Below are 18,201 nucleotides of genomic sequence, written 5' to 3' on the forward strand. Positions count from 1 at the left end.
ATTTGCGATACCTCACTCACGGATAGACAGGGGTGAAAACATAACCTCCATCCACCTTTTGTGGCAGAGGTTACCAACATTACCATATTTGTAGTTGATTTGCCTGCCAAATTGAAAGTACATCTATTATTAAAAGGCCAAAAACCAGAGCATCATCTGCCCATCCATGGTGATCGAAAAGGAAAGGAAAACAACAAGACCCTCCCCCAATCCGCAAACGTACCCGGTTGGCAGGGTTCAGGTGTGGAGGTGAGAACGTGTACGCCACCAATGGTTCTGTCGCTGCCATTGCAGCTGTAGAGAGTTAAACACAAGGAGAGGGGTAGGAGGTGCAGCAATGATGTGAGAAAAAGTGCTTCACAACAAAAGTATTACATCATCAAAACTAGAAAGAGCAATCAGATTGCAGACCCATGCCAGGATGTTTTCAGTGGTTTTTAAGGCTTTTGTGGAAAAACAAATATGGCGGCCGAACCACGTGACCAATGACGACATTTTTTTTCCCCCACCAATTTATCCCGAGATTATGCTCAAGAAATTTCATCTTGATCAGATAAAGTTTTGTACTTGTTGAATTATGACGTCATAATGGAGGTACGTATGACATTAACATATTTTATTTCCCATGGAGAGTTCTTTACAATGAGCCATGTCTCAATTTTTCCTATTCAGTGCTTTCGGAGGTATGGAGGTGCAAAGTTTTTCGGTTTTTCTAAGATGGCGGCCGAACCACGTGAGTAGTGTAATAATGTTGCTTCTGGGACACCTCCGTTTAACATGGGAAATCCCTATCTAATGTCATTTACCCCCTTGTCTTTTTCAAAAATCATAAACACCTCTATTTCTCCCACCCTCATCTTTATGAACCTTTTGTCTGTAGTACCTATCCTTAATGTTGTTCATTAGACCACTCAAACACTACAAATATTTGTTTTCTCTTATAGACCTATCATCCTTCTTCTACATATCATCTGGCAGATTAATCTTTGACCCATTCACTTCCATATTGACCCTAAAGACCTCTATTTCTCTCACCCTGTTCTTTACGAACCTTCTAACCTTTTGACATGTTATCCTTATTCATTAGACCACTTAAACACCTGTGATCCTTCTGACCTTATGGACCTTTTAACCTTTTACTCTTAATATCATCTGGTGAATATAACCCACTCAAACATCGACCCTACAAATATTTGTTTATGCGTGGGAAATAATTTAATTCTCCTCCAACTTCCATCACCATACTCAAACCCTTTTAAAATTAATTATTCGCTTTTGAGAAATGACGTTGTTTCACTGACTTGGATAACTTCCCAGAAAGTTTTCATTGTCTTATTTCCTGTTTCCTCGAAATGTTAAAGCTGAGTTCTGTTCCCGAAAATACATTTTGGTCATTATAAAGGTCGTGTTGCCGTGCTGTTTTTATCATTACGAACCGAAGAACATGAGCATCAACATGTCTTATTTCACTCTCTACTCTGATGAAGAATACTCACCAGGACTTTGGTAAGTTTCATTCAGAATTAAACTGGTGATGTGAGCTTTGTATGTGATTAATTTAAATTTATATGACTCATGATATATTTTTTTATTACAGCAATTCAGGTTTTCAAAATGACCTGGTCTTGGCAGAGTTTCAAGTTGTTCCACAAGAGGTTTACAACGAATTGAACACTGGTTGGAGCGACCTGCCTCACAGATTGAATGAATTCGATGTTTCACCGTTCTTAGAAGATGATCACCATCGGAGTTTGTCTCAGGTAATTAATTATTCATTTCTCTGATTGGTACCATTAAACGCGAGCTGTCATTTATTTATTCATTGTCAATACAATGTATCTTTTAGGAGAAATTATTAACGTTTTTTCTTTCTTTTTTGAAAGAATATAACACCATCAACAGATGACCACAACCACAACCACGGCTTTGAGTGGGATGCTTTTGATTTTCCAAAGAGTGGTTATTTCCCGTCAACATGTGGTACCCTAAATTTTCAACTCGACCACTTGAACACAAAGCTCGATTTTTTAGAGGTATGTATCCCAATATCCTCATATCCTTGTGTGTGTGTGTGTGTGTGTGTGTATGTGTATGTGTATGTGTGTATGTGTGTGTGTATGTGTGTATGTGTGTGTGTGTGTGTGTATGTGTGTGTGTGTAATATTTTCTCTCCCCTCTTGTCCTCTTGTCTTCAGGAAGAGATTCAAAAACTCAACACATCTGCTGTCTTTGACTTGTGCTGGGAACAAATTGATGACTTGTGCTGGGAAGAAGTTGAATGTATAATACCTCAAGGAAAATGTTTTAGTAATATGAAGCTTTTAATGTTTTCACTATTATTTATATATATTTGTTTTGTTTACAATTATTTAATTATTAATTACAAAAAGAGAATAAAGGAGGGAACGGGGAGGTGCACCCCTGCCAAAGACCCTTCACCCCCCTCATCCCACCCCTCCCCTCCCCTTGTGTGTGTGGGGAAGGTGGGGTGGGATGAGGGGGGTGAAGGGTCAAGGGTGGGGGTGCACGGAGGGTGGGGGGATGATGGGTGTGGTCTGTGTGGGCGGGGTCTGTGTGGGCGTGGTCTGTGTGGGTGTGGCTTATGATTTTTATTTATTTAATTTATTTTTTTATTACCACTAATTAAATTAGCTAATCTGGGTGGGGTGAATAGAAATGTTGTTTAATGAATTATTAGCTTTGTTTTTTGTAATTCTTGCGAGTAAAATGAACCCAAGATTTCTTCTCGATTTATATCATTTAATTTGTAAGTCCAAGGGTTTGTAGCCATTACATCAACAATTATAAATAATTCATTAGTCCATTTTTGTGTATAACCTTTCTCAAAATGGCTTTTCCATTTGTATATCCTTACAATATCACCAACTTTGAACTTGGGCTTTCTCAAATTTATCTCCTTTTCATATTCTAATTTTGTAAATGTTTCTGATGGTTTTGATTTTGTTGATGAATGAACTGTATTATTGTAATTATCTACAATATCCTGAATTAAATACACCCATTTTTGAGAACTGAGTTGTGTGAATTTTTTATATAATTTCTCTTTTAAAGTACGATTAAAACGCTCAATAACAACTGCCTTTCCTTCATTAAAGGTGCTGTATAATTTAATACCCTTCCCCTTAAGAAATTTCATGAATATTTTGTTATAGAACTCTGTTCCCTCATCAGTCCATAACTTCTTTGGTTTCCTTTTATCCCGATCAAATATTCGCTTAAAGGCTAACATTAAAGTATCACCCCTTTTATTTTTTAAAGGGACAACCCAGGCAAATCTACTCCTCAAATCAATAACGGTTAAAGCATACCTGTATCCCCTGTCATTATTCAATTCAATTAAATCAGCGGACCATATGTGGTCGGTGTATTTAGAATAAACCTTCCTTCTTTTAAACTTTGTGATTATAGGTTTGTGTAATTCTTCAGCCAAAAGCTCCTCAGTCTTGATGACATCATTAGAGCCTAATAGTTTTTTGAGGAATAACCAAGACCAAGTTTCAATTTAGCATTTATCAAATTTCTCACAATAAACCTATCAACTTTCTCTCTCAACGTTGGATTTTGTATCAAAGACAAATTATACAACATTTCGCTGTCGGCTTTATGTTTTTCAGTCAACGTAGTGGTATCCCCATAAGCAATATCATGCTTCATACACACTTCATCAACCCTATTTGTAGGTTTAGACCAAGGTTTAGGATTGTTAGCCTCATCTAATCTTTTATCCAAGTTTGTTCCTGGACCACAGAAAGAATACCCTGGAAGGTGTAATTCCCCTGGAATTCCAGTTGTTGTAAATTTACTTCCTGACAGAAACTTTTGTATGTCTCCTCCTCTTTTAGGAGAGATGAATTGGCACTTTTTAGAGCCACACACTTGACATATTCCTTTTTGACAAACTCTATTATTTTTAGCTTTAACATAAGAGATATTTTTAGATTTAGTTTTCTTTTTACATTTGAGACAATAACTCATATTTATTTATCAGAAAAATTCCGACAGAGTATCAAAACCTTTTTGGTTTTCAACATATACATTTCAATCTTGATTTTTAAAACATAAAGAATCCTAAGGAATGCCTTCACTCTCTCCTCCATTTATTTACAAATAAAACTAACTAAAGTCAATTACACCGACATCATCAACCACATAATCTTTTCCTTCTTCTTCTTTATCCCCACTTTCTCATTTAAATCTCCTCCCTGAAACTGAAGACATTGACGTCGTTATTCTTGAAAATAATATTTTCATTAGACTTCTCATTTCTTTATTTTCCTCCTCAGTGCGTTGAGTTTGATTTATTTGCTGTAATACCTTCAATCTTTTATTAATCTCACTGATTTCCATCTTTTTATATTTTTCCTCCCTCTCTCTTTGCTCCCTCTCCTCCTTCTCTCTTTTCTCCCTTTCCTCCTTCTCTCTTTTCTCCCTTTCCTCCCTCTCCTCCTCCTTTTTCTCCCTTTCCTCCTTCTCCTTTTTCTCTCTTTTCTCCCTTTCCTCCCTCTCCTCCTCCTTTTTCTCCCTTTCCTCCTTCTCCTTCTCTCTTTCCTCCTTCTCTTCTTTAACTCCTTCCTCATTTATCTTAGCAATTTTTGATATCAATATTTTCACAGCATTCATTCTTTCTTTATTTTCCTCTTCGGTGAGTTGAGATTTATCTTCTTGCTGTAATACATCCACTCTTTTTTGAATCGCTCTGATTTCCATCTCCCTCTCCCCCCTCTCTCTTTGTTCCCTCTCCTCCTTCTCTCTTTTCTCTCTTTTCTCCTTCTCTTCTTCAACTCCTTCCTCATCCCTTGCTACCCTTGAGTTTAAACCCCAAAGAATATTATACATATACTCATCTGGATTTTGAGATATTCTTGTATCTATAATTATTTTTCTCATAATAGGATACCAATAAGATTTGTTGACGATTTCTAAAAGAGTTTTATATTTCATAACTTTGAGAAGTTCATTTTTATTTAATATTTTAAACAAGTCTCTATTTGTGGGTTTAACAATATCAGTATAAGGCCAGTTTTTTATGACAAAATTCCCATGTATATGCTCCAAATCATAAGGTATGTAATACCGAGCACCCTTTTCTTGTAGGTATCCTTGAATACAAAAATTATAATTCTCTTGTAGTCTTCTTCCTGCCATTTATGTATCAGAAATATATGTGAGATTAATATTATGACAGGTAATACCACCCCATCTTCCCACTACCAAATCGGTTTGTATTCCTCGGCTTTCTATCCTTATCTCATTACCTTCCTTCTTTGTCATGCGAACCATCGCTATACTATCATATATTTTTATTTTCTTAAAATCACGTATTTGTTGTTTACTAATTGTACTTCCACATAAATCCTTATCTTCACCAAGTGGATAATATTCTTCTTTACGAGACTGATTTAAATCATGTAGGTCTTCTATGTTTATTGAAAAAGACCAATTATACCCTAAATCAGGCATATCATACCCCCATTTATTAATTCGCATATTAACTAAATGTCCTTCTTTATAAAATTTAATTGTAAGCAGGTAGTTAAATTCAATGAGGAAAGGTGTATGGTCAGTATAACCAGGTGTTGTGGTTGTAAATTTTACTTGTTTCACAAAACGTGCTGTTTTCTTTAAAGATATATATTGTGATAAATCACTGAATCTAATCAAGTCATTCGCATCTGTAGGGTTTGGATAATTGATTAATTTATAAGTATTCTTCATATTAATATTTTTACTTACACTATATTTTTGTCGTTCAGCCTGTGCCTTTGTATAATAATTTGATAAATCAATATCCTGAGAGGATTTTCCAAAGATAGAACCATCTTTTCCAACATAGGTCATTTATATTAGATAAAAAATGATATCATAAAAATTTTCATTATTGTTGAGTTGAAATAATACATATAAACATAATTGACCACAACATTTAGAATTAATTTCTTGAACTTGAAATGTTTGATAAACACCATTCTGTAAGAATTGTATTACTTCAACAGGTGGTGGCATACCATAACTATCAAAATAATATTTATCCTGACTATTATGAATACAAACCCAATGAGAACCATTCTGTGTGTCTAAATTCATAATAATATTCTTTGTATTCTTATTTATATGTATTAATTCATCTCTCATACAAATAACCACATTATCAATTTTTAGTGTTTTACAATACTTAGCTAGTTCTATATTTGACGTTGTATTCTTTCCAAATTGTTTAAACCATTTATCCATTTATTTATGAGAAAGATACAATCCATTACCCCGTTTAGTTAGTTTAACACCCGCTTGAGCGATAGAGGAAAGCATATCTCCAACCAACAATCTAGCTTTATCAGGTAGACTTTCAAGTTTTTGAGCAAAATCTACAATTACACCACTTCCACTAATTTGTTTCTCCAACTCCTTGTTATGTCTTTCCAATTCTTTTTGAGCTTTTAGTTGTGCCTTCCTTTCGTTAGCAGTTTTTACCGCTGCTGAAATACCACCAGTCAATGCTCCCGCCGCACTTAAACCAGCAAATAAAGGAATTAGAAACGGGAGAAATCCTCCTCTTGACTCGTCTATTGAATATTTCTTTAACATAGGTTTCGTCATTTTAATTTTAAGTGATCCAACATCATTTAGTGTTTTTACTTGTGTGTGTGTGAGTAAAACATCAATTCTTACAGCTCCTTTTCTTTGAATTGTATTAACATTAATAATACAAGGCTTTTGATTTTGAATACAAGATGTTAATTTATTAAGATTGATTTGATTAACATATACCCCAACCATTTATTTATGAGAAAAAACCTATGTGATATTAATCATAACACCATTATCTGTATTAATCTGTAATTCTGTTTCCTCCAAAAGCAAACAATATGCATTAACCTCTTCATTCTCCCCTCTTTCAATGTATAGAGAAGTATCCACTCGATTAGACTTTATAGTTTCCTTTTGAGAACTCAGGTCAATTGCGTAGATTGTATATAAACCTTTAAATGCAACCATATCCAAAATAGGATCATTATTACCATTACTTTCACACACCTTTTGGTAGGACTTGTAGGCTTCCGCATAATCATTTTTTTCCCAATCAATTTCCAATCTATCTCGCGGATAAAATGTGCCATCAAGAGAAACCCGAAGTTGTTTCACCTTAGCATTATCACTCAGGGCATTATTCTTATTAGTACCGTCCTCTCCATCTGGTTTTTTAAAAATGAGCCAGAGGTATCGTGGCTTTCCTTGAAGAACACCCAAATTCCAAGTGTAGGTAGTGTGTTCCAGTTTAACGTGTTGACATCTTCTTTTAAGGTATGATACATTTAGCGGTTTCTTTGAGTTAAGTCTTCTATTTAACATCTCTTCCGTTTTAAGATTAGGAGTATATTCACTGATATACCAACACAAATCATTAATAACAAATTTATTATTTTCTCCAAAAGCATTTTCATCCCCAAAAAGCAATCTATTTACATTATCATTCCTTTGTAGTTGAAATCTAATTTTAAGCCCATACAAAACTTTATCATAATCACAAAATCCAAATATACCTTTCAGAGGTACTGCTACGGTAAAACTATTCTCAGCTTTTGCGTCATCATTATACATTGACTTCCTTTGACTATAACCAGGGTCTGCGTTTGTACCCGTTGACATATCAGGAATAAAACCTTCAACAGCTCCCTTACCCATTCTATCACTAAACGAATATAGTGTAAATTTCATCATTTCAGATGTAGCAGAGACATAATCAACCGCTTCAACCTCTTGTGTTCCAATATACAGGCGGACACTGTCAAACATTTTCCAGAAGAAATCATTTACGAGTGTAGCATTAGTATTATTCGCAGCCTTAGTGAATTTAAATTTACACAGCAAGAAACTATCAGCTATATTCAAGTAAGTTTGTTGATTATTTATTTCAAAACTTTTTGTTCCGTTTGAATTCCAGTCTGTTCCTGTTATAGCATTTACCTTAAAATAGTCTTCCTTTTTAGTGGAGTTTGAAATGATAATCGTATCATCCAAATCATAGATACTATCAATCGCTTCCATACTTGTATTTATATAGCATTAAAATTGTTGAAACCCTGACCCAAGTATTTTAATGATTTTTTGTCGTTCTTGTGAAGATAGTTGAGTTTTACCTTTTTTTATTTCTTTGATTGCTTGTAATTTATGAGACTCCTTTTGAGCATCTTTTATACTCTTTATAGCACCCGCAACGGAGCCCACGGCAGAAGCAGTTGAACCAATTAGGTCTTTATGTTTAAGGATGGTTGAACCAATACCCATTAGAGTATCAATTATCCCATCTCCTTTATTTCGAAATTGATGACCTACACCTCGTTGTCTCTTAGGTTTATAGTATCCTCTACCCACATACCTTGTATAGTCTGGTGAAAGGAACATGCCCTCCCCTGTAATTATTTTATATTTTCCCAACTCGTGTTTTCTCACAATAACCATTATTTATTTATTGAAAAACTTCACGTAGGTGAATTCTGATGGATATAATTTCATCATTAAAGGATATCATACGATTATCTTGGTCGGTTATCCTAAAATTTACTCTGTATATGGTTTTTCCTGACACAGGTAAATAGACAAGATTTTTTGGTTCCATATTAAATTTATAACCAATCGGGGTTGAGTATGCACTGAATGAAAATATTGTATTTGTTCTTATTCCATCGTTATAAGCACCATCAATCAAATCACAATGAATTAATACTGAATTTATACCGGAGGATATTTGGATAACATTATCACTGTAAAACGTCCCGTTATTTTCAATCTTTTTTGAAGAGAAACCCAATAGCTCTCTAAACGAATTTTCAATCGTGAAATCAACTTTATAATTATTTTTAAGTTTAATAGTTGATTTTGAAGTGTGTTTTTGAATATCTATTACAATATTTTTTGGTTCATCACCTTTTTCTTTCATAAGGCGAGAGACTTCTGAAGATATTTGAGAAATCTCGTAAGCTCCAGATGAAACGGTTATAGTTTTATATCCACTTCCTGGATTATAACTAAACTTGTTGTTTTTCTCTGTGATATTAAACAAGGTATTATAAGTTTCCATCGACAATAAAGATGCCTCATATGAGGTAAGGGGGTCAAGTTGTAGTGGGTAAGGGAATGAAGCTGTGTAATCGCTCGTTGTGAAATTAAAACTAAGAATTGTGCTTCTCATCTTATTTAATATCTAATAAAATATCTTTGTATTGACATTTATTAATTATTTTCATATTCATCAACTGATCTAAAATGGCTGAGGATTCATTAAAACAATTGTTGTTTCCAGCCTTCTTACTACCTAACAACAATAATAGCCTATTAACTAATTGTGATGGGTCATTTGGAAGAAAACTAACACCCGAACCAAGCTTACTTAAAGCATCAATAATATGTTTCTCCTTCTCATTCTTCTTACTTTTACCAGCAACAGAAACTCCATAATCAAGTGCATTTAACAACTCAATATATACCCTATCTTCCTCTCTTTCCATATCAAGTGGTTCCTCAAAATATTTTGAACCGCTGAATCCGGGGTTTGTTAGAAGAAACATTAATCTTGGAGTTAATTTAACATTTGGTTGAGTAGAACTCAAGAACATCAATTCATCATTAAATATCAATACCTTTTCTTCCACAAGATGAAACACTGCTGGTTCTTCTGTTGGAATGAGACCTGCTCTGGTTTTTGAACCCGCCGAATATTCATTGTTTTGAAGAGCTTCCACAACATAATTAGGGGGTTGATTTACCTCCTCAAGTTTCCGAAATAATCCCTCGTCATCATATTCTAATTCACCAAGTTCTTGTTTTGTTATCTGACTAAAATCTTTGAGCATTTGAAGTTTTTTCGGAGTAAATTCTACTGTGGGAACTGTAGGTGAGTGTTGAGTTTTCAAAAGTGGTTTAAAGAATTTCTCTTGTTTTCTTTCAAAGGCTTCTTCACCAGTTAGTTTCTGTCTCCGTTTCTTCTTTATCTCTTCCTGTTGTTTAACAACTTTTGAAACTAATTGTTGATGTTCCTTAAACTTTCTTTCTCTTTCTTCAGTATTCATTTTCTGTATTTATTTATTGAAAAATATCATTTAGTATCTCATCTTGTTTCACAACAATATATTTATATTTTCCAATCGTGTGTTTCATATAATTTTCAAATTCTTTTTTACTACATAACGTAGAGCAATTATCTCTCCAAAAATTATTTACATCTATTGAATTTAACTTAAATAAAATAAAAGTATTGGCATTGTTTCTTATTGAGCGTCGAGGGAGTTGAAAATATGATTGACTAAGATATATACAATTACAAGAAGAATGTCTCCCTCTTGTATAGTAGCTATCCATTACTGTTTGGTTTCTCTCATTAACACAATCATCAAAGATGACGAGGTTCTTTTTTGATTTATCTAAATCTTGAGGTGAAGGTATATCATCCGTATTATCACTGAGAATACAAGTTATGGGTTTCGATTTTGATTTCTGTGTATCACAAAATAATTGTATTATATCTTCAATATTATAATCATTCAGTTTGTTTTGAAGTTTAAATAAACCGATAATGTCTTCCTTTTTAAGACCTGCATTAAAACCCTGTGAGAGTAGTTGATACTCGGGTTGAAAACTTGACTTTGTAAAAATTATTAAATTATCATAATCTAAAAAATTAGGACCAAGGAGCATCTTTAAAAGTAAACAGGTTTTCCCACATCCGCTTGAACCAACTATTAGACATCTCAATGAATTTGGAATGTTTTTATGGTTATTAAATTTTATCTTATTTTCCCAAACGGGTAAAAAATCATTCATTTATATATTTGGAAAACAAGTCATCCAACTTTTTTTGAGCTATTTTAGAAACTCTATATTTTATCCTGAGTTCTGGTTTAATTTCAAAATAATTCATTATTTTATTTATGTAGTATCTTGTATTAACATTTCCATTAAAATTATTTTGAATAATAAATATCATTAAACCCTTATACATTTCCTCAATACAAAGAGTCTCTTTCCTTGTAAGAAATGGTGTATTATCACCATAATGCTTAACATTCATCTCTCTTATTAATCTTGTAAAGTAATTCATTTTTGGTTCTAATTTAAAAGAGTTATATGTTTTTTTATATTTCTTATTATCATTAATTAGAATATAATCACAGAATAAACATTGTTTATATGAATCCTCATCATTAAGCCCCACTCTATCACAAGCCGGACAATTCTCTAATTTATCATATGGAGAGTCTGGAAATTCTAAATATCCTTCAGAACTTATCATATTTATGTGGTAAATTTTTACTTAAACTAAGCGCAAGTTTATTCATTAATAAATACAATGTTTCAAAGCACAAAAGACAAATTTCAATCAATCTCTACTTCGGTGGAAGATATAGAAAAATATGTCAAAGATGTTAAATTGAACAAAGATAAATATGGAAATTTTTGGGTAAAACCAGTTATGGAAAATAACATGAGCCCCTCTATTTCATTTAAAGGAAGAGCTCTAACTATACCTGGAAAGACATCCATTAAAGTAAATCTAACAAAAGTTTCTCCTCTACTCCTGGCAATTTATTCAAAGCTTGAAAAAGTGATTGACCACGATACTTTGAAAAAGAATGATAAGACCATTAATAATTCTAGAGGAGACATTTGTATTTTCTTTAATAATCCAAAGGGTGTAGATCTAAGTAAAATGAATGATGTTAATATTTCTGGTGAAATGTCATTTCGTTCTATGATAGTTAGAGATTATTTAAAGATAACTTTTGATATAAAAATTGTAGAGATTGAATCTGTTAATGAAAGAAAGTATATAGATATTGATGGGAATATTTTTCTTGCTAATTAAATATGAGTCAATACAGCAGTGAAGATTTTACTATTTCATTGAACTCGGACGATAGTGATGATAGTATTTCATTGAACTTGGATGATGGTGATGATAGTATTTCATTGAACACAGATGATAGTTATGATACTAATAGTTTGTGCTCAAATGATAGTTATGAGAGTAGCTTTATTGATGACTCTGAGTATGATTCTGAGTATTCATGTGATAGTTATGACTTAGATGATTCTGAGTGAAAAAGTGTTTTAGTTTAAGCACAGTGATATATATAAAACGGAGCTGTAAAGCTCAAAAGTGTTTTATTTTAAGCACAGTGATATATATAAAACACCACGTTTTCTCACGCTATAAATATGGTTTATTGTGATACTTGCGAGAAGGAAGTAAAATATTATAAACAACATATTCTCACCGCAAAACATACATACAACATTTTAAACAAACTTTCCCCTCTTCCACCTGAAACAAAACACTGTTCTACATGTAATAAAAATATCCTCAAGAAAGGCTTCAAAATACATCTTAAAACAAATCTACATTTATCAAATTTTATCACAACTAAAAACTCTGATGGAGCATTCAAAGGACATATTAAAATAAGAGTCTTTAACTTCAAACCTCCTGAACCAGAGTCTATAGTTGATGCTGTAGAAATAGTTAAACCTGCTGTTCAAACGTTGATTGAAAAAACACTAAAGGAAATGAAACCACTTAAATTTTATATGGGAGTAAAATTAGAAATGACAAAGGATGAAGGAGTTATAGATGCACCATACATGAGAACTGAGCCACACTTTATATCTTCATATCAAGATTTTAAAACATCAGGAGTCTATGATGAACTTATTAAACAAGAGCAAGATGTGGATAATTCAATCGTAGGAAGTGGATTCAATATAGGAAAAATTATTTACATAGACATTCATATTCTTAAATCAGATCCTCTAAAAGCTTCTTCTTACATTGATTTACCCAGTGTTATCAAAAATAGAAAAGCAGTTATCAATATCAAAAATAAAGACAATAAATGTTTTCTCTGGTCTATTTTAGCACACTTACATCCTCCACATTTTCATGATGAAAGAGTATCTCATTATAAAAAATATGAGAATACATTAAATACGAAAGATCTAAAGTTTCCGATGACTTTAAATGATATTCCTAAATTTGAAAAGATGAATAATTTATCAGTTAATGTTTATGGTCTAACAGAAACAAACAACATTCAGGTTTTAAAGCTTTCTGACAATTGTAAACAAACTCATATTAATCTTCTATATTTTAATTCAGACGAAAATTCACATTATACATACATCAAAGATATTGCTAAATTAATAAAACCACAAGTCTGTAAGAGAACAAATAAAATATATATTTGTTTGCGTTGTCTTAACTTCTTCAATTCACAAGAAAGATTAGATAAACATTCAAATTATTGTGGCGAACATAAATCAACGGTAATCAATATGCCTAAAGAAGGCTCAAAGATCACATTCAAAGATGAAAATAAAAAGATCAAACATCCATTTGTTATATATGCTGATTTTGAAAGTATTTTAGAAAAAATTGATACTGCTTCTCAAGATCCAAAAGAATCATACACAAATAAATATCAAAAACATACTCCTTGTGGTTTTTGTTATTATATCAAATCATCCGTTGGTGATAAATATAACAAGTTAGAGATGTATAGAGGCTCAAATACCCCAGAGGAGTTTGTGAAACGACTAGAAAAAGACTGTGTTCGATTAACCAAGATAATGAGAGAAACCAATAAACCAATGTCCTTAACAAGTAAAGAAAAAAGGGAATTTATAAAAAACAATGTCTGTCATATTTGTGAGGAGAAAATTGGTAAAGGTCTAAAGGTTAGAGACCATTGTCATCTCACTGGTAAATATAGAGGTCCGGCTCATCAAAGTTGTAATATTAATTATCAACTCCCCTCTTTCATTCCTGTCTTTCTTCATAACAACGCTCATTATGATACACATCTATTTATCAAGGAACTCTCAAAGACTTCTGGAAGTATCTCAGCAATTCCAAACACGGATCAGAAATACATTTCATTCACAAAAACAATTCACACATCTCCTATTACTCATATCAGATTTCTTGATACATTTAAATTCATGGCAAGTCCATTGGTTAACTTGGTTCAAAATCTAAAAGAGTTTCCATGTCTTTCAGAGTATTTTTTAGATAAAGATTTTCTAACACAAAAGGGAATTTACCCCTATGACTATATGGACTCATTTGAGAGATTCAATGAAACACAACTTCCTTCAAAAGAAAATTTCTATAACAAATTAAATAATAGTCATATATCTGATAAAGATTATGTACACGCACAAAATGTTTGGGAAAAATATAACATCAAGAATCTTGGCGAGTATCACGATTTGTATCTCAAAACTGATGTGCTTTTATTGGCCGATGTATTTGAAGCCTTTAGATCTGTTTGTCGCACTGGATATGGATTGGATCCTGCTCACTACTACACAGCACCTGGATTGGCCTGGAGTGCGATGTTGAAAATGACAAAACAAGATTTGGATTTGATAACCGATGTTGATATGCTTTTGATGATTGAAAAGGCAAAAAGAGGTGGAATTTCACAAGTCTGCTCGAGTAGATACGCAAAAGCAAATAACAAATATCTTCCAAATTATGATCCAACGAAAGAGAGTTCTTACTTGATGTACTATGACGCGAACAACCTGTATGGCTGGGCAATGTCTCAGGCTCTTCCTTATGGAAAACTTAGATGGGTAAAGGAAAAAGACTACAAAAACGTTTTACAAGATGTATGTATCTCTACACAAAAAGAATTGGATGAAGAAAAAGTTGGTTATTATTTTGAAATTGATTTAAAATATCCAGAGGAACTCCATAACCTACACAAAGATCTCCCATTTGCTTGTGAGAAAGAAAGTCCAAAGAAAGAATGGTTGAGTGATTATCAACGATCGTTTGATATAGGTGAATCAACAGAAAAATTACTTACTACATTATATAACAAGAAAAATTATGTTCTACACCAAAGAAATTTGCGACAATATTTATCAAAAGGTCTAAGAGTAGAGAAGATCCATAGGGTTCTAAAGTTCAATCAAAGTCATTGGTTAAAGGGGTACATTGATTTTAATACACAAAGAAGAACAGAGTCAAAAACAGATTTTGAGAAAGACTTTTATAAATTGATGAATAATGCGGTCTTTGGTAAGACTATGGAGAATGTGAGGAAAAGACAAAATATCAGACTATCAACATCTTGGGAACAAGCATCAAAATTAATTAATAGACCGAGTTTTACTCGAGCTGAGGTCTTTACTGAGAACTTTTGTGCGATCCATTTGATTAAAGAGAGTATTGAAATGAACAAACCTATTTATATTGGAACAACAATTCTTGATTTATCAAAGTCATTAATGTATGATTACTTTTATAATAACTTGAGGAAGAAATATCAAAATGATGTTAATCTACTTTATATGGATACAGATAGTTTTATTTTGAAAATTAATACCAACGATGTTTATTCAGACATGAAAAGAGACATTAATATCTATGACACGAGTAATTACAGTCCAGAGAGTGAGTTGTTCTCTTCTAAAAATAAAAAGGTGATTGGAAAGTTCAAGGATGAATTAGGAGGAAATGTTATGAGTGAATTTGTGGGATTGAGGTCAAAGGCTTATGCTTATAAATACATTGTGAATAACGTTGAAAAGACTGATAAGAAGTTAAAAGGTGTAAAGAAAAATGTTATTAAAGAAACAATAAACTTTAAGGATTATTATAACTGTTTAACAACAAAGAAAGAAGAGTTTAGAAAGATTAATGGAATAAGAAGTTATAAACATCAATTATATTCAGAAGAGATAAATAAGAAAGCATTGGGGGCTTTTGATGATAAGAGGTTTATTTTAGAAAATGGAATTGATAGTCTCCCTTATGGTTATATAAGTATATAAGTGATAAGATATATATATAAGTGATAAGATATATATAAGTGATAAGATATACATAAGTGATAAGATATATATAAGTGATAAGATATATATAAGTGATAAGTTAAAAAGGGGGGGGGGGGGGTTGGGGATTTTAACGGGCTACCGCCGCCTTTTTTACTATTATATAAATGATAGAACCAAGTATCAACCAGACTAAAGAGTGGAGGTGTAATCAACCTTGGTATATAAATGGAAAACATAATGAATGTGAAAAATATCAAATAGGTATAATTGAAAAGGCAACTGGTAAAAAAGTTCACAAAACAAATAAGAGAATTAATTTAAATACCGGTGAATTGGGTAAAAAAGATGGAAATATTTTTGAGTGGACGGAAAACTTTGATGGTTGTCAGGAAAATATATACTTTAATTTAAAAATGGTATGTGGCACTGGAGGCGCTCAAATAAGAACATTGAGGGAGGTTTACCATTTTATCTTAGCTCAGTTAAAATATCTTAATAAAGAACCAAACTCAAACATATTTTTTGTTAATGTATTAGACGGTGAGGAGAGTTGGAGGAGAATTAAATTATTTCCCACGCATAAACAAATATTTGTAGGGTCGATGTTTGAGTGGGTTATATTCACCAGATGATATTAAGAGTAAAAGGTTAAAAGGTCCATAAGGTCAGAAGGATCACAGGTGTTTAAGTGGTCTAATGAATAAGGATAACATGTCAAAAGGTTAGAAGGTTCGTAAAGAACAGGGTGAGAGAAATAGAGGTCTTTAGGGTCAATATGGAAGTGAATGGGTCAAAGATTAATCTGCCAGATGATATGTAGAAGAAGGATGATAGGTCTATAAGAGAAAACAAATATTTGTAGTGTTTGAGTGGTCTAATGAACAACATTAAGGATAGGTACTACAGACAAAAGGTTCATAAAGATGAGGGTGGGAGAAATAGAGGTGTTTATGATTTTTGAAAAAGACAAGGGGGTAAATGACATTAGATAGGGATTTCCCATGTTAAACGGAGGTGTCCCAGAAGCAACATTATTACACTACTCACGTGACCTATGACGTCATCGTTATCAAAAAATTCTACACGTGGAGTTGCACCTATGGTGAAAATCTCCTGTCAATCAGCACAACGGTTGCAGAGAAAATCACATTTATTCTGTGTGGACAAATGGACTCAAATGCAATACCCTCTCCTCTGGCGAGGGTAAAAATTAGTTGCAGGCCTTGAAACTGGAAATGGAATTTGACAAATGTGGCGATTGATGCGCAGCCGCCCGTATCAGATGTCATCCCACTTAAGTTCACATGACAGAGCATGAGAGAGTAAAGTAGAAGAGAAACGTCAAATGTTTCTTACTCTGGTTATGATCTGCAAAATGATTTTCAAAGGGCAAGTGACCTTTTAAACCCCAAGATTGAGCCAGTCCATGTTTGTGTTACCGTCCATACATTTGCCAAGTTTGGATGAAATCCCTTCAGTGATTTTCCAGTTGTCTAAGCGACAAGAAAACCAATAACGAACACAAACACGAATGGCCAGACGGACGACCGGAAAACAATGCGTCCAGCCTTGGGCTGCAGAGGTATAAAAAATATGTAAGAAAACAGCAGTACCACGTGGAACTTCCAACGGGACCTACCAAGCTCAACAAAAGCCTTCTTGCTTTTGTGGATCCCTGATTGGCTGCAATTACCCTGCGACATTCTCCTGTTAGAGCAGAGGCAAGTGAGATGAATAAATCTGCCTCAGGTTTGTCGCTTTAAAAATGATTATTGGTTCAGGTTTGTCGCTTTAAAAATGATTATTGGTTCACGAGTTATCAACCCGGTGTGTACCCCGGTTTAGAATAGGTACACCGTATCCCTGCGTGTCGTAAGAGGCGACTTACAGGGTTGGCGTCAGGAAGGGCATCCGGCCATAAAAACATTGCCTCAAAAAGAGAACCATGACAATTACAACTACATATGGGAGGGTACAGCCCGAAGTACCCCGTGGGGGACCCCACTCCCTCTCGTCAAAACTCAAGGTGGGGAACCCGATCGAAGAAAGGGTGGAAATGACTCCATTTATGACGACGAAACGTCTGATGATGCCCCACGTGGAGATCGGTTTCTGAGGTTTGGGACGTGGAATGTCGGGACAATGACAGGGAGATCAGGAGAAGTGGTGGATGTATTGGTCAGAAGAAGAGTGGACATATGCTGTGTGCAGGAGACTAGATGGAAGGGAAGTGGTGTGAGAATGGTGAAGGGTAGGCAGGGACAGAAATACAAGTTTGTGTGGCAAGGGTGCCCAGAGGGCATGCATGGTGTTGGTGTCCTGTTTTCTGAGGAGTTTGTAGAC

General features: G+C 33.5%; 1 protein-coding gene across 1 annotated transcript; it reads left to right on the forward strand.

Moving 5' to 3' along the window:
* The first annotated feature begins 1,310 nt into the window (after positions 1-1,310).
* Positions 1,311-17,374, forward strand: LOC144894185 (uncharacterized). Its single transcript, XM_078786277.1, has 5 exons — positions 1,311-1,506; positions 1,598-1,760; positions 1,884-2,033; positions 2,196-2,488; positions 17,272-17,374. Exons 1-5 carry the CDS (start codon positions 1,445-1,447, stop codon positions 17,372-17,374), a joined length of 771 nt encoding a protein of 256 aa, XP_078642403.1. The 5' UTR covers positions 1,311-1,444.
* The last annotated feature ends 827 nt before the right edge of the window (positions 17,375-18,201 follow it).

Source organism: Myxine glutinosa, chromosome 11, assembly GCF_964187855.1.
Source record: "Myxine glutinosa chromosome 11, kmMyxGlut1.1, whole genome shotgun sequence".
Lineage (NCBI taxonomy): Eukaryota > Metazoa > Chordata > Myxini > Myxiniformes > Myxinidae > Myxine > Myxine glutinosa.

Bases quoted from the DNA above. Each gene is read 5' to 3' on its own strand.
- LOC144894185 (XM_078786277.1), top strand. From the start codon at position 1,445: ATGAGCATCAACATGTCTTATTTCACTCTCTACTCTGATGAAGAATAC. The intron at 1,507-1,597 runs GTAAGTTTCATT...TTTTTATTACAG, and splicing joins GAATACTCACCAGGACTTTG to CAATTCAGGTTTTCAAAATG. The intron at 1,761-1,883 runs GTAATTAATTAT...CTTTTTTGAAAG, and splicing joins ACCATCGGAGTTTGTCTCAG to AATATAACACCATCAACAGA.